The sequence below is a fragment of the Eulemur rufifrons genome, chromosome 8 (assembly GCF_041146395.1).
Source record: "Eulemur rufifrons isolate Redbay chromosome 8, OSU_ERuf_1, whole genome shotgun sequence".
NCBI lineage: Eukaryota > Metazoa > Chordata > Mammalia > Primates > Lemuridae > Eulemur > Eulemur rufifrons.
Window position 1 is genome coordinate 16488242 of NC_090990.1, and position 17183 is coordinate 16505424.

The 17183-nt window shown below is 61.0% G+C and overlaps 1 protein-coding gene across 1 annotated transcript in view; it reads right to left on the minus strand.

Annotated features, from left to right (window-relative positions):
• Positions 1-2212: 2212 nt before the first annotated feature.
• RUNX3 (RUNX family transcription factor 3) overlaps positions 2213-17183 on the minus strand; it is a 59102-nt gene continuing 44131 nt past the window's right edge. The window contains exons 4-6 of the mRNA XM_069477470.1: positions 16900-17004; positions 6423-6578; positions 2213-2760 (exon numbers count right to left, since the gene is read on the minus strand). Of these exons, the coding sequence (XP_069333571.1) occupies positions 2213-2760; positions 6423-6578; positions 16900-17004 (809 nt within the window). The remainder of the gene's footprint in view (positions 2761-6422; positions 6579-16899; positions 17005-17183) is intronic.

The window sequence follows — 17183 nt, forward strand, 5'->3', positions numbered from 1 at the left end:
CCACCACCGACAGGCCCACAGTAACGGGATCACAACCCCTTCCCTTCCTTGCTCTCCCCATCAGTGTGTTTGCCTAGGACAACTTCAAAGCAGCCCTGTAGATAAGGACCCACTTTACCGGCCCAGGCTGTCTGCACAGTACGGGCCTTAGAAACAGACTCCATGTGGCTGCCATCTCTTTTGGTCAGACGATGGGGAGTGGGGTAGGAGGAGCGGAGGTCAATTTATTTCCTGTCCCTGCCCTCACCAGGGCTTGGGGCTCAGGAAGGGAGAGTAATCTAGGCTGGGGCCACAAAGTGCTGGGCACTGGGAACCCGAAGGTGCCTCCACGCTGGCCTGGGGCCAGTCTACAACCACAGGGAACAGGGGTGAAGCAGGTACAAGGTCAATGGCTTCATAGCTGCTTCCTGAGAAGGGGAGGGGCGGCCCTGCGTGTTGGGAGTCGGCAGGACACCGCCAGCAGCTGCTCTGAAGAGATGGAGACTGCTTTTTCCAGTGCAGGTAGGACAAGAGAAACTACAGCAGGAGGGATTTGAAGAGGATCACCAGAAGGACTTTCTAAACCTGCCGAAGTGTGTATGCAGCGTGTGGATCTGGCTGTTGCTACAGGTTGGGGGCTCCGACAGAGGCAACCACTGAGGAGTGTTTTTTGTAAGGGAGATTTCCACACCCACAGAGGAAGTGGCAGAACAATTACCAAAAACCACATGCTGTCTAACCTTACAGGAGTTTGCTTGTCCTTTTCCAATTAAGCCTTTCTAGAACTAAAGAACTCTGACATGAGAACCGATACAGCCCGGACCCTTGAGCGAGGCCTGCGCTTTCGGGGCGATGCTCCCCCTCGGAGCGTGGGGGGCCGAGCGGAGGCTGGAGAGCCCCCCACGGCTCCGTCCTGCCAGCCTGCAGCCAGCGTCCCCCACCTACCACCCGCCCTACCAGGACAAATGTCCAAGAGCCACAGGTGAGAGTCCAGCGTCTCACCGGCATTTCCCTTGGGCTCCTCCAGGGTCACCTGCTGTGGGGGCTGGTGGGATGTCACCTCTGGAGAATGTGACCTCTTGGGCAGTACCAAGAGCCTAACAATGCCACACCCTCGGAAGGCAGCCCGGGGCAGGATGCTCCCAATCACAGGGCTTTGCCTGTAAGAGACCTTGTGTTTGAAGATGTTTGACTGAAGCTTTTTTCCCCCTAAAATCAGTTTTAAAAACCGGTTTTGTGCAAGACTGTTAGTTTTGGAGCACAAAAACAAAGATAGCTGCGTGTCAGGAGTTGGAAGATGTGCTGGATCTTCCCTGGGGCCTGGGCAGCAGGGGCACAGCCTGGCTGGACTTTGGTGGGACAAGGACGCTGACGTGTGACCCAAAGACCCCCTCACCTCAATGCCTTCTGTTAGGACCCATCTGGCCACCGTGTTCTCTCCAAAAATGAAAATTATGAGACGAGCCTAAGGAAAAGGGGACCCCCCGGCCCCCGCCACGAGCACAGGGGGCGAATGCCGTGGGCTGGGAAAGTGCATGGGGGGCCGGTCTGCAGGCGCCTTCCCTGGCTCTAGGGACCTGCTGCCACAGACCAGGCCATCTGCTCTGAGGCCTGGGACCCACGGGGCCGGGACAGGGCCAGCTGTTCAGAAGTGTGGGGAAGCAGGGCCGGGCCGGGCACTGGCTTGGGTGCGTTCTCCTCCCAGCTCTGCCAGCCGGTCCTGGGTCCTGCCCCACCTGTACACCGAGGGGAACCTGTATCGGGTGGGGACTTTCCAGTTCTGACTCGACTTGTGTAAATGCAGAGGAGGGCGGGGGCCACAGGGCGCGGGGGCTCTGAGGAGGGCGGAGGGCCCTGTGGCTTCCCCTGGGGGCAAACGCTGCCTCTCTGGCTGCTGTCCCAGGAGACCTGGCCCCGTGACAGCACTGGGCACAGCTGGACACAGCGAGGTCGCGCTGGGGAGGTGGCAGGGGAGGCTTATCTCCCACAGGGGTGTGGACTGAGATGACTAGGATCTGGGCTGGGGGCAGTGTCCTGGGGGAGGTCTCTGCCCCTCTGTACAAAGATGTGGCTGGACAGACGCGCTTGGAGCCGCACTCCAGCTCTGGACCTTGGGACCGTGACGGCCCTGGAGCACAGGTCCCACTCCCGCCCAGAGCCTCAGAGCTGGGCCAGTCGCTCCTCAGGAAGGCTGTTGGCGTCCCCGCCTCCAGCGGGAGGAGTCCCGGGGCGGTCAGTAGGGCCGCCACACGGCCTCGTCCATGCGGCCCGGCGTGCTCAAGGCCGTGGGCGAGTTGCTGTGGCTGCCATCGGCCTCCACGCCGTCGCTCTGGCCGCCCAGGCTGGGGTTCATGAGGTTGCCGGCGGCGACGGAGGCGGCGTTGCTGGAGCAGGAGGCCAGCATGCGGGTGGGCGAGCGGTCGCCCCCGCTGCTGCTCCCAGCCACCATGGAGAACTGGTAGGAGCCCGAGGACGCGCCGTAGTAGAGGTGGTAGGGGGACGGGTTGGCCTGGAAGGGCCCGCTCTGGTTCTGCGGGGCCCCGGGGTAGGGCGGCGGGAGGTAGGTGTGGTGGAAGCGGCTGGTGGCCGGCATGCCCGCCACGCTGAGGCTGCTGATGCTCGTGCCCGAGGGCGTGGCGCTGTAGGGGAAGGCCGCAGACATGGCCCCCGGGTAGTGCATCCTGGGGTCAGGGAAGCGGCTCTCCGTGAGGGCCGGCGGCAGTGCTGAGAAGGAGCGGTCAAACTGGCGGGGGTCGGAGAATGGGTTCAGGTCCAAGGTACCTGCAGGACAGCAGGGAGGAGGGTCAGTGACAGCCTAGACGACCCCGGGGCTTGGTTCACAAGGCCCATGTGGGGATGCCTGGCTCTAGAGCCGGCTCTGCCCTCCCTGCCCTGGGCTGCTCAGGGCCAGAGCCTGCCACGCCTCCTGCCACAGCCCCACCCGGAAGCAGTACCCTGGGCCAGAGACTGCCTGGGAGCCCCGGCCGGAGCAGAGGAGGAGGCGGCTTCCTTTCTCCTCTTTTAATCCTCCTTCCCAGCCGGGCAGCGGAGAGGCCTACTGCGAAGGCAGGGCTGGGGACAGAGTCCACACAGGCCCCAGCAGCCTCCTCGGGGCAGGTTCCTCTTCCCCCTGCCCACTGTTAGCAGCTGGCAAGACCACGGGTGTGAAGAGGGTCCCCAATGGCCCTGTGAGACTGGGAGCTGAACCTTGCTTTTGAAGATAAGGAAGCTGAGGCAGAGAGAAAGCGAGACTGATTCTCCTTCTGTGGCACAAAAAGAAATGGAACTCATTGTGAGGCCTCCCTGCTGGGGCCACGAGTGTGTGCAAGTGTGAATGTGTGTGCACACTCCTGCCCAGGTGCAGCTTGGGGAGGGCCCAGGTCCTCGCCCCTGTGGATGTCCCAGGTGTGGGTGCTGGGTTCACGGCGGCTCTGCCACCTGCCCTCCTCCTCGCCCTGGGCCTGTGTCTCCACGGCTGCCTTGCAGCCTGGAGCTGACCAGTGGCCGCGCAGTGACCAAGTGCCACACTCACCTGTTGCGACAGCAGAGGGAGACTGCAGCCAGAGGCGCTGGGGTGCCCAGACCCGTGCTGGTCACAGAGACACAGTGTCCAGCCAGCCTCTGCCCTGGCTCCCTCAGGGGTTTGGCTTCCCAGTGGGCTCTAAGACAAAGCGTTCCAGCCTCGCCCCCGACTTGCAATCAAAGGGGGTTTGGGGTTGAGCTAAGCCCTTTGATGGGAAAACTGAGGCCCAGACAGGGTGAGGCCCTTGCCCAAGAGTCACAAAGCACATTGTACCTGCAACAAAATCCTAGGGTCTCTGGTGCTGAGCCCTAGCACATGCCTAGTAGGTAGCTGTCCCGCCTCTGAGGCAGCGCAGAATTGAGGTTAACTGAGTGGCTTCTGGGGCTAGACAATTATCCTGGCTTTGACACTTACTAGCTGTGTGCCCTTGGGCAAGTCACTTAACCTCTCTGTGCACTGGCTTCCCCATATTAAAAAACAGGGACAATAACAGTTCATAAGGATTTAGTTAACACACATAAAGTCCTTAGAATGGAGCTGGGCACAGAGACGGGGCCCAGAGTGGCCAAGCACCGCTGCAGCAGCTACAATGCCGCTTGCTCCGGGAACCCAGGAGAACTGGCTCCTTGAGGGGCCTGCAAAGACGAGGCCCTGAGCCTGGACCGTCCTTGCACCCTGGCAGCAGGGGGGAGGTGGATGAGCCCCCAGCAGTGGTCCAGAGGTGACTGGGCCCAACACTCTGTCTCATCCTGCAAAGGATAAAGGCCAGGAGAGGACCAAGGAGGAGACCATCCTGTTCCCTGGCCCAGCAGGGCTGCTGTCAGCCTCGGATGGGCACTGCCTGCCGTGATGGGGGCTTGGCTGAGGATGGAGCGCTGTGGGCATCCTCAGGCCTCCTGACTCCTCGGCTCTGCCTGAGGTGCTGTGTGACCTCAGGTGGGACTTGGGACTTCTCAGGGCTTTGGGATCTTTCTTCCCAAGTCAGCTGGGGTGTGTCCCTCAGCAGCAGGCTCTGGCCCTGGGCATGGATTAGAAGAGAGCGATGCTTCCAGCTCAAGGCAGGGGGATGTGGGGATGGGAGTCCAGCTGGCTGGGGACTTCTGGAACATCTGGTGCCCTCCCTAACAGGTCACTTGGCTGGCCAGCACTGCCTTAAAGCCCAGGGTGTCAGAGGGGCCTGGCTGCCTGTCCTTGCCTAGGAGCCCCAGGGGGGAAAGCCCGGCGGCACCCCAAGCAAGCATAGCCGAGTACGAGGCTGACAGCCCCACACTGAGCGGAGTGGCAGTGGGTGCTGCTTATACGACAGGAGCCCCATTCTCAAGACAAAGGAAGTCAAAACAGGGACCCCAGGATGCAACAGCGGGACAGTGGCCCAGGGAACACAGACCCTGTAGCCATGGGCCTGGGCCTAGCGTGTGTGTCCCTCAGAGCCCTCATGGGCTGCAGGGCTTCGGGCTGGGCCTGCCTGGACCTGTCACCATCCACTCCAGCCTCCTCCCTTGAGGCCCCCAGCCCTCCTCCAGGGTGGTGGGGGAAGTAGCTGCCCTCAGCACTCCCCCAGACGCCCCAGCCGCTTCCTCCAGGCTCCTGCGCCCCCACCGTGCAGCCTCGCAGGCCCGGGAAACCCGAGCTGGCCGGGCCACTGTTGGGCAGCCAATCCCAACAGTGGAAGGAAATGTTTATTTTCTTCTCCAAATTGCCCCAGCTGCTGTGTAGTGGCTGAATGAGCCCTTTGAGCTGTGAGAAGCCCCCATTGTGGGCGGCTGCAGCCGGGGCCGGGCCGGGGTGTGGGAGGAGCTGGGGTCTCCACATTGCTTGCTGGTGACCAAGGCTGGGCAGGGGGGCGGGTCAAGCTGTTAACAAGCACCCAGGGCAGTGGTGGCGGGGTGCTCTGAAGGCAGAGGGAGGGAGGGCCCGTGAGACTGACTCCCCAAGTTTGGGCCTGCCGATACCCCTCTGTGGCAGGGGTCTCCTTCTCCCCACTTTATAGATGGGAAAACTGAGGCTCAGAGTTTGTGTGGCTTGCCTAAGATCACACCGTCAACGCCTGGCAGAGCCTAAATTCCCAGCCAAGTCCTCCTGACTGCCAAGTTCACGCTCCTTCCCTACTCTGGTTATTGAGGACCCTTCCTCTCACCCCAAAAGGGACAGGCCTGGGGAGGGGAGGCCTGCAGGGCAGAGGGCCACACAGGATGCAGCAAGGGAAGAAGTGGGTACGCCACAGCCCCAAACAGACCAACCTCCTCTCCTCCAGCGCCAGAGTAGAGGCAGGGCAGGCAGGTGCTGTATCCATCTAGGCAACGGGGACAGAGACCCAGTCTCAGTCCTCACGACCACCTCAGCTCCTCCCTGTTTGGGAGGAGTCTCCGGGCAGGGGAGGAGGGAGACCTTTCCCAGGCGATGCCGTGTGCCTCTCCAGGGCGGGAACGTCACGGTTTATACGGCGTGTTTGAGTGCAGCAAGGTCCCTCCAGCCCCGGGCAGAGGCATCCGCCGCCACCCCACTCACAGATGAGAAAGCTGAGGTGGGGGGTGGGGCACAGCGCATACAGCAGGGTGTGCCTGTCACAGCTCCTGGGACAAGTCATGCCCTGATTTTAATAGGGGAACTATGGGATTAACCCCACTCCCCCAAGGGGCCGTGTGCTCCTGCAGGGCAGGGCTGTGTCTGTTCATGCTGATCCCTGGGGCCAGGCACGGGCACAGGGCAGTGCGTGAATGAATGAAGGCGGCAGGGAGCAGGCCCTCGGGAAACACCCGGAGCGGCCAGTGAGCACCAGCTGCCTCCTCTAGAAACCAAGGGGGTGCAGTGCCTGACCTCCGGATGGGCTTTTGGTTTGGGGCAGATGGACCCCGTCCAGGTCCCCCTTCCACCTCTGTGCCCACCCACCCGCCGCCCCGCAGCCCCTGCCGCGCCGTACCTTGGATTGGGGTCTGGGCCTGGCTGAAGTGGCTCGTGGTGCTGAGAGAGCCGCGGGGGCTGGGCGTGCTCGGTGTCACTCGCATGCGGACCCGCTCCAGGTCCCCGAAGCGGTCGGGGAACGCCTTGGTCTGGTCCTCCAGCTTCTGCCGGTGCCCTGCAGAGCACGGGGAGCCCATCAGCGGCTGGTTCCCAGGGTCTTAGGGGAGACAGAAATGCCTCACTCTGCTGGGAAGTTCTTCCTGAGATCTAACCTTAGGCCTCAGCAGGGAGATCCCTGAGGTCACTACCAGCCTCTTTTCTGAGGTTCTCAAAAGACTTTCTGAACAAAGCATGGCCGTTATGTGCCACCCAGGGCTGCCATGGCCTCGCCCGTCTGCATCAGCAGGAACAATCATTCCTACGCGGGAGGGGCTGGGGGGTCCAGGTGGGGGCTCCATGTCACAAAGCCAGTAAGTAGTGGGGTCAAGATTCAAACTGAGGGTCCACATCAAAGCCTGTGACCTAAACCTTTACAACACACTCTTCAGCAGAAGAGGAAACTGAGGCAACAGGCATGGGAGACTGGCTCAAGCATGCTCCCGGGGGAGGCAGGGAGAGAACCGGGGAGGGCGGCTGCCCCTCTGCCTCCTGCAGGCGTCTGCAAGAACAAGCGGAGGAGGCCCCAGGGTGGACCTGCCGGACGCTCCAGGCCTGAGCCACCCAGTGATCCCCAGGACACGCCTTCCCCACTCGGAGCCACAGGCAAAGGGAGATACACCAGGATGCCAGGCAGGGGCGCAGGCACTTGAGTGAAGGGCCAGACGATGCACCTGGCGTGGGGTGTCACACATGGAGAAAACCGCTCGCATTTCCCACTGCCCCTCTGCCACAGCCCGCACAGGAAGAGGCCCAGCCTCGCCTCCCAGGCCCCAGAGGTGCCAGCAGGGTCAGGGTGACCAGGCCCTGCCTTCCTGCAGCCTGCTGAGGCCAAGGGGACGCTCCTTGAGTGACATCAAACGTGCAGGGACCACTCCTGCCACACAGGCACACACGCTTTTTCAATTACTCATTTTACATTTCACAAGCAACACATGGATATTTGCAAAACTAAACGTGCTACAGATAAGGCCCTTGATCCACCCCAAGCCCCGCTCCAGAAGTCCCCACCGTGACCAGCTTGCAAGGTTTTCTCCCCAGCCTTTTTTGGGCTTTCCATACAAGGAAAGCGCAGAGCAAGCTTCTCATGGAACTTTCTTGAATGGTCTCAGCCTGGGCGTGTCATTCTGTAACTTGCTTTTGGTAGCGCTCCTTGAAGCTCAACCTCAGTTTCCCTGTCTGTATAATGGGGAGAGCAACCCAGCCTCACGGAAATGCAGAGTTCCCGTAAAACCCTGGGGACGCGCCCTGCCAGTGAGGGCTCCACAAGCGTGACGAGGACGACACGCTGCGCCACTGGACGTCCCTCCTTGTTACCTGTCACGTCCACTGGAGGCGCAGTTCCCTCCACTGTTCCCTTCTACGGACACTTAGGTCGTTTCCAAATTTCCTCTTCTGTTCCCTGACGTGCAATTCTCCCCAAACGTTCCTGTTCACGCCTCTTTGTGTTTGGGTTCCCAGGTTCTCCTGATCAGCCTAACACTGTCCGAGCCGCTGGCCGTGCTGCCTCACACGACCCCGAGGGAGGCTGCCAGGGGGACAGGGGGCCAGCCCGATCCTCTCTTACACATAAGAGAACTACGACTGCACCCCAGGGGGGCAGGAAGCCTTGCCCGAGGTCACCCAGCGAGGCAGGCAGTGGGGATTTCCTGGACCTGGGCCCCTTTAGGAAAGAAATGCAGGGAAGGGGCTGACGGGAGCAGAAGGTCTGCCTGAGTCCTTTGGCCTACAGTGACAGGCGGAATTTTCTAGATTGACAAGGAGAGAAGACATCCTCACTGTCCTTGCTGGGGCCTGGACAAGTGATTCCTGGGGCAACGTTAACATGGGAAATGACTGCTGACCGCTGCTGGGAACGAGGGCCCAGCACCAGGGCCCTCAGAACGGACCTGATTTCTGATTTTGAAAATGGGAACACGATGGATTCTGGTACTCATAGACCCCTGAGCTCCTGCCACCAGCTCAAATGGGCATCTGAGGGCCTCAGAAATGAAGCCGGGAGTCTTGGGGCCTATGGTGGGCTCAGCAAGTCACCCAGAACCAAGGAGCCCCTCCTCCTCCTCCAGTGAAGCCCCAGGCCAAGAACCTATGACACCTGGCATAGGAGTGAGATCGTCCGGCCTCTGGCCAGGCCCCCACTGCCGCTTCCCAGGACTCTTGGCAATAAAGGGGAAACACTGGCTAGGGGCACAAACTTGAGTATGGGGGCTGGGCAGGTCACACAGACGAGGCAGGTGGGATGGGTGGGGATGGGGGCAGGCTGGAGAGGTGGCCTTTTAGAAGGGCCCCCACCTGGTGCCCGGATGGGGGCAGGCCCAGTGTGGCAGAGCTTCCAAAGCTTCCCGGTCCAGGCGCAGTCCTCAGCCCTAGCAGGCCTTGGAGAAAATGTTGGTGCCCACGCTGCTAAGGCCACTGGAAATGATAGTGACGTGTGGATGAGCTGGTGGTCGCGTGAATTCAGAACAATCTCAACAGGCAGGAAGCCTACCGGATGGACGTGGAGACCACAGACTGACCTGGCGGCAGCTTGGGTGCAAAGGATCTGGGTGTCTTAGTCAACCACAAGCTTGAAGGGAGCCAATGGGGCCACACAGAAGCTGGTGCAAAACCTCAGACCTTGTTATTTTCGTCACTGGTGAATAAAGTCCCCCGTTTCTGAGTCACACCATGTACTAAGAGTGTTTACAGTTACTCCCACGGAAGGAGGGTGGGGTTCACAGCCAGCCTGGGTTCGAGGACAGGCCCTGCTGCTTGCAGCCTGTTGGCCTTGCTCAAGTCACACTCCCTTCCCAACACCCACGCTGCAGTGTCCCCATCCCGCTGCCCTTGTGGGTTGAGGTGCTGGGCTAGTACGGTCTGTGGATGCTCTCCATCCAACATGGGTCACTGCCATCATAACCGTCACTTCTGTCCCTGCTTGTGGCCAAGGGAGGTAGGAGTACCAGCCCACGTTAGAGACCAAGGCACTGAGGCCAGGGCGGGGACGTCACGTCTGGATCACAGAGCCTGGACGGCAGGGCCAGCACTTGCACCCAGATCCCTTGACTCCAAGTCCAGGGCTCTTTTCCTGACACTTTCCTTTTCGCTCCCATTGTTCAGATGTGGCCATTGAGGCTTTGAGATGAAACCTACACTAAGTGGCTGGTCCCAGGCTGTGGATCAGGTCGTTGGGCCGCAGAGCACATGTCCCCACACATGCTGTCTTGCCTCCCCGCAGGGCAGGCTTCCTGGAGGCGGGGAGTTCAGCAGCAGCTCGGGAATCGCTTCCTTGCTGCTGTGGAAGGTTGGAGCCACTGCCAGGGAGGGGCAGCGGGAGCCCATGTGGCCAGGGAGCCAGGGAGTCTCAGAGCCACGGGGCCGGGGCCCTGACACTGGGAGCAGGACGGAAGTGCCTTCGCCAGAGGAAAGACGATGGGCCTCAGAAAGGCCTCTTTCATTCGGCTGCCAGAGGGAGGGCTTGGTGGGGAGGGCCCTGGCCCTGATGTACTTGTTCATCTGGGGCCAGCCCTGATGTGCTGTGTGCCTCAGTTTCCCCTCTGCACAGCCTGCTCACTGAGGTCTCCTCCCTCTCAAAGTCCCTGACTTAAGATTAAAAGGATCAACTGCTGGTCAGATGGCCCCCAAAGGAAAGAAGGCAGGTCCTCTTGCCCCAGCGCCCACCCACCACCACCTCTTCCTGCTGCTGCCGTTGGCAGGGTTTCTCGAATATTCTCTACCCCTCATATTTCAGAGCCTCAGCTCAGGACAGCCTCTGCTAGAAACCCTCGCCTGTCCTTTGGGGCCCAACCCAACAGCCCTTCCTCTAGGAAGCCTCCTTCTCCCGCCACGGAGCCCCAGGGCACCTCTGCAGGCCAAGACTGGCCTGAAAGCAGCGGTTGGCAGGAGCAGGAATCACAAAAACAGTGGCAGACACTCTCTGAGCACTTCTTCCACCACAGTGACTACACAGCTGACGTGCAATGCCTTGTTTCACCCTGCAACATCCCCCTGAGGCAGGTCTACTCCTGTCCCCATTGTATAGGTGACAAAACTGAGACTCAAGGACACACAGAAGGCACCTGGCCACTTGCTTTCCCTGGAGCCCATCTCCCAGGAAAGGATTGGGTTTGGACCATCAGGGGCTCCACAACAGGAGTGAAGACCCAGCTGAGGCCCGGGCACAGGAAGATGGGCCCGGGGAGAAGAAGATGAGAGGGTCTCAGTGGACTCCACCAGGGGCCCTGCCCTGCTGTGAAGCTCAGGGCTGAGAGTCCAAGTGTCCATTCATACCCTGCTCTAACCCACCACGTCTCTCCCCAGCAGTGTTGATAAGCTGGAGGGAGATGACATGTTTTTAAAAGGGGAGGGTAGAGAACCCCTGGGGAGGGCCCCACTTTGGCCCGGGGGCCTGGCTTGGGCTGCTGTCAGTCTCGGCAGCTGGGCTCTCATCAGCTCCTGCATGGACTTGATTAGTGTCCATGGCCCTCACTTACGGTAATGTAGATCCCAGCCTGCCCCTCCCAAAGGCCCAGTGGCCCCAGGCCCATACCAGGTGGCTCTCATCCACCAGTGGTCTTGGCAAGCCACTCTCCCCCTCTGTGCCTCAGCTGCCTCGCCTGTAAAACGTGGACCACTCACTCTAACGGCCAAGGGTAGGACAGGTTTCGAGAATTAAGTAGCCCACTAGGCCTTGGCCTTCGAGGAAGGCGTTCTGGGTTCTAGTCCTGACTTGGCGTCTACTCCTGCAATGCATCGATACGGTGGCGGTGACCAACCTCACAGGTACGTGATAAGGGCCAAAGCGGGGGGGCAGGAAGGCCAGGACCCCTCCAGGCTGGTGACTCACCCAGGGTCACACCGTGCAGGAGCTGGAGGACCAGGGCTGGGTTCCAGGTTGGGGGCTCCTTCACCACCATCCCCGGGCATCCCTCATCACCACCCCAGGCACCTGGTGCTTCTGAGGGAATGAGAGGCCATCAGGGCCACGCCCTTGTCTCCATGCTGGCCCAACATACGCTCCTGTGACAGGAGCGGCCATCATTTTGACAGGGGGATGTGCCAGGAACTGCGCCAGGTGGGCCACGCACACCATCTCCAAGGGGCACGACACTCTGAGAGGCTGTTACCATCACCCCCATTTTACAGATGGAAACGTGGAGGCAGGGGGCCAAGGTCACACAGAGAGAGGCAACCCTGAGATTCAAGCCTGGAATGGTTAGCATGCTCTGCGGAGCTCAGCTTCCCCAAGACCTCTAAGAGAGGGTCACCTGGATACCAGGTCTGGCTGGCAGGAGGCCAGCTCAGCATCCAGCCCCAACCACGTGGGAGGGGAGCAGGATGCAGGGAGAAGCGGAGGTGGGCAGGGCCATGGGACACTGTTGTCTGCCAGGGACAACGCAGGCCTGGATCACCAGGCTCTTGGCCGTCTGAAGCCACTCGGCAGGCTCCCTGGCCGCCTGGTGTGGCCACGGCCCAGACACAGCAGCCACTGTCTGCCCAGCCGTGGGGTGGGGCGCCGGGCCTGAGGCCGGCTCTGCGGCCTGTCAGGAGATTTACACCCGACTCTTAACAACCTCGCGGAATCGCAGGCGGGTGCTGGCCCAGGGTGGTCTGCCGTGAATCGGCCCCCTGTGAGCAGATGAAAGCTGGGTCGGTGGCTGGGCAGGGAAACGGGCTGGCCAGGGGCCAGCGGGCAGGGAGGCTGTGAGTGGGGCTTCCAGCAGCCTGGGGTTGATTAGGGGAACCCGGGAGGTCTGTGGTTAACCCCTTCCCTCCTGCCAGGCAGACTCCCCCGGCTCCCCCAGGCCTGCCCCAGCACAGGGGCCACTCCTGGGGCTGTGGGGGTCTTGGGAGCCATGCGCCGGGGGCGGCTGCCCCTGCTCAGCCCAGGCATCCATCTCTCCGTGTCCCTCCCTCTGGCTTCCCCCTGGAGCCGGGGAAGAAACTGTGGCAACTTTAGGACCCTCCAAGGCCCAGCTGTGGGCTGAGGGTCACTTCTACTGCCCACGCCAAGGCCCCCGCAGCCACACTTTGCTGTCTGCTCACTTCCTGCAGGCCTCTCTGCCCAAAGGTCACCTCTTCAGGGCACCCCTCCCCGTGTCCCATGCCCTGCACTCTCCACCCCTCCTCCCAGCTTTGTTTTTCTTCATAGGGCTTCACGCTACCTGAAATTAATTATTTGCTCACTTTGTTTATTCATCAAATATTTATCAAGCCCCTATTAAGGGCTCCTGCCTGCATCTGGGGTCTAGACCAGTGCCTGGCAAAAGAGAGAAAAGAACCCTGCCCTCGTGGAGCACATACAGTAGCGGGGGAGTGAAATAATGAATGAAATACACTAGCGAACTGTGCAGCAGCGTAGAAGGGGGTACGTGCTCGGGGTGGCGCCAGAGCCAGGGAGGACAGGGGAGAGGTGAGGAGGGCAGTGCACGTGCAACTTGCAACAGGGGCCACACCTGGGGCTGCCTTGGCGGGAGGGTTCCAGGCAGAAGGAAGAGCAGTGCAAAGGCCCTGAGGCAGGAGTGTGCCTGGCGAGGCTGCAGGCCAGCCAGGGTGGCCAGACTGGCCGGAGTGGGGTGAGCGGGGACAGCGAGGGGTAACGGCACAGATCAGGTGGGGCTCGAGGGCCGTGGTAACAACAGAACTGTTCCCCATCTCTCCCCACCCTGGAGTGTGAGCACCAGGAGGGTGGGAGCCCATCTGGCGGGGCTCACTGTGGCATCTCCAGCACGTGGAACAGGGCCTGACACGAGGTAGGTGCCCAGGAAAATATTTGTTGAAATCATTCCATGTACATTTTTGCGAGGAAAGGGCCCACAGGGAAGATTCCAGAATCATCCTCCTCTGCCTCAGGCAGGAGTAAGAGTCCAAGTCCTACCCCTCGAGATACCAGCACCTGCTAAGCCTGGAAGTCGGGGTTAGCTGTTCCCAAACTGTGGTCCGCGCCAGGATCGCCAGGCACTGTACCACCTCCTGCCCGAATCCTGGACCCGGCTCAGCAACCTGCTTTTTAACCAGCCCCCAGTGACTCTGAGGGACACCAGCATCGAGAACCTCAGAAACCAAGGCCACACAGGCAGGAAGCCACCAAGCCAGCCTTCAAACCCAGCTGGCCACCTGGCTGCAGGTCGGGCACGCTCTGCAGGGCACCAGAGGGGAACGACCCAGCCACAGAACCCACAGTCGGCTTCAGGGATCAGCAGACTCCCAGCCCGTGGCTCCCTCCCCAGCCTACAGAAGGCTCAGACTCCACACTGCCCGGGGGTTGCAAAGCAGGGAAGGAAATCCCGGAGCGCAAAAAGGCGGTGCTAATCCAGGAGGGTTTGGGCACTTCCTCTGCGCCAGGCAGCTGTAAACGCATTTGACCCTCACAACGATGCCCCAAAGCAGACACTGACACCATCCCCGGTTTACAGACGAGCACATGGAGGCAGGAGGCCCTACCAAGCGGCCCTCACCTCCCTGAGCGCTCAGCTGGAGCCCCCGGGCGTGCACTGAAGTTCACCTTGGGCGAGAGGTGTTGCCTCCCTGGCCTCTGTCCCCTTCTGGGGTCATTGAGGATTAATTAATGGAGAATTTGCCATTACACACACGGGGTGCTCCGTGACCAGCAACTACTGAGCTGGCTTCTTCCTTCTTACAGCAGGGGACACTGAGGCCAGGAAAGGGGAAGGATCTGTGCAAAGTCACAGACCTTGGAGGCCAGGTTGGGGCTGGAACCCAGGGTCAGGGTGAGGCCTGACCTCAGGGCAGGGCAGGCCAGGGGCAGGAGCAGGCAGGTACCAGGGATGGGGGACCTGGAGAAATGCCCCCTCCCCACCTCTGCTCTGTTTTATAAATGAGCTTCTGTTAAGATTTTGTTTGAACAAGTCACTTTAAAACCGCTGATCTGGCCTCTGCCAGGGCCCAGAGTGAGATGCCATCTGCCCCGGGTGGTAGAGCAACCCTGCCCTCTGCCTCCGCTGGTCTCCCGGCCCCGCCTCTGTCCCTCCCTCTTGCCGCCTGGGCTCCCTCTGGGCTCAGCTGCCTGGTCTGGAGCACCCCTCCCCCCCAGCTCACCCCAGAAAGGGCCATCTCAGGCTTGGGGGGCCCCAGGAGAGAGAAGCAGGCAGAGGATTCAACTCGGGGCCCCCACAGGCAGGGCTGCGCCTCCATGCCCATCCAGACGCCTCAGCAGGGAGCGGGGGCAGCTCTGGGCTCGGCAGGGATGAACACGTGGGGCTCTCAGAGATGCCAGGCTTGCCTGGCCCCTGGGGACCTTCCCACCAAGCTCTGAGACCCCCACTTGTCTCTGCCAACAGGTGCACCCTCCTTTTCGGAGACGCTCATAAGTGCCGCACCCTCACACTGAGCCCAACTGCGGCTCCTGTCCATCCTGATCCTGCCCCTGCGGACCTAGAGCGGGACTGTTACCTCCTTCAGCAGGGACTTCACACTTGCTCCTCTATCGCTACGGGGGCACCGTGTTGCTCCCAAGGGAGGTTCACCACTGGCCACTGTGGCGGTGGGAGGTGGCGGGAGTGTGGGGGAGCAGGGGTGTGCCACGGACCCACTGGCTCATGAGGATCCTCTGTCTCCCACAGCCATGTGCTGTCCACGTGTCACCCTGATCTCCAGGCCTGCAAGGTGGGATCAACCCATTTCACAGAAGAGGGCGCTGAGGCCCAGAGAAGTCAATGATTTGCCCAAGGTCACACAGCAGATAACGGCCCTGGTTAAAGTGACTGATTACCTGCTACCCCTCCCGCCCCCTCTAAGTGCTTTACACAGATTACCCTATTTCTCCTCTGGCTGCTCTCTGGCTGTTGTGAGCAGTGTCCCCAGCTCCACAGGTAGCTGCTTTTGTGAATCCCATTTTTTAGATCAGGAAACTGAGGCATGGAGGTGACTTGCCCAAGGTCCCACAGCCAGGCAGGCTGGCTCCGAACCTGCTCTCCGCACCACGGTGGCCTATGGCTCACAGGGCTTCCCAGCCATCACCACCCTGAGACTCCTGGGGTCACAGATCCAGCTCACAGACGATCAGACTGAGGCCAAAAAGGAGCCGTGACTTGCATGAGGCCACAAAGCCCAAAGTCAAGAGAGTGGGCCTGCCTGCATCAGACCCCAGCCGGGAGGAACCGGCAGGCGTGTGGCCAGAGCAGGCGCCAGCCAGCGCTGACGGTGCAGGCCTGGGGACATACGCGTGCGGGACCTCAGGGCAGGCTGGCAGAGGTGACACTGAGAGGCTTGCAGGGAAACTTTCGGGGATGCTGGGCCCAGCTCTGAGCCTTTCCCAAGTGGCCAGACGCTGTGATGGGCCCGGGAATTGGGTGGATGGGGGGCCAGGCCCACCCGACTCCCCAGTAGGGAGGGGCAGGTTCAGGGCCAGGCCTGGGTGCTCCTCACTGACATCGCATGTCCTCCCACCCCTGGCCTGCGCAGCCCGGCATCAAAGAAAGGCTGGCTCTGGAAGACTGAGGCCTAGGGCACCTCCCCCCGCCCGGCAGGACACGAGGTCCCAGCCAAGCACCCAACTTCCTTAGGCCCAACTGTCTCACCGGAACATGGGTGACCCTTTGGCTCTGCTGTCACGAGGATCCCATGAAATAATAAGCGTGAAAAGGTTTTCTAAACTGCAAAGCGTCATGCTTACAAAGAAAGGGGACAGGCCAGCTCTCAATACACCAGGCTGACTGTGCTTTGGGGTGTGGGGTTGTCCAGAGAAGAGCTCTGGGAGAGGGTCGGGCAGCTGGCTGGCTGGCTCCTTGCTTCGACCATTCACTCGCGAACACAGACCCGTGGCCCGTCCTCCCGCCGCCCCAGCCTGACTCCGCAAACTCCAGGGCCTTCGGCAGGCAGAAGGAACTAATCACAAACTCATGCCGATGGATCAGGATGCCCTGCACACAGCAGGTGCTCAGTAAATATTCGTGGATTAGATTTGCAATCCTGATCTCGCTTGTGTGGGCCCTGGGGTCAGAGCGCTTGGGCTCTGCGTGACTTGAACAAGTCACGTGCTAGGACTTTGAGTTTCCAAGGAGGGGCTCTGGCAGAGCAAGCCTGGCCCCGCCCCCCCAACACCACATCTGAAGCTTTCCCCATCCTCTTCCTCTCCTGACTCCCTCAGCTGGTCCCACTGTAAGGCAGGATTACCAAGCTGTCCTGCCGTCCCCTTCTGCCCCCAGCCTCCCACGGTCTGGGGCTAAGCCCAGAGGGTTTAGAGGTTTGCCACAGGCACAGTGTGGGGAGCCAGAGCCAAGGACCGCAATCTCCCAGAGGGCTCCAGGGACCCAGTGCCACCTGTCTGACCTCCCCGATGCCCTCCCCCCACCAGACCCTCCTGCCCCACCCAGGGAGTCAGGGGGCTCAGTGACACTTACGTCTGGGCTCCCGGGGTCCATCCACGGTCACCTTGATGGCTCGGTGGTAGGTGGCCACTTGGGTGGGGTTGGTGAACACAGTGATGGTCAGTGTGAAGCTCTTCCCTGGGGGGCGTGGGAGATAAAGGCAGGGGGTTGGCACCTGGAGCTTTCACTACACCTCGGTTTCCTACCTGTACCCCACTCCTGGAAGCCCCTGACTTTCTAGAAAGGGCAGGTCTCTCCCCTTTGAACATGGGCAGAAGATGGGGCTCTAGGTGAGCTTCCAGCTGCTGGGGTCGGCA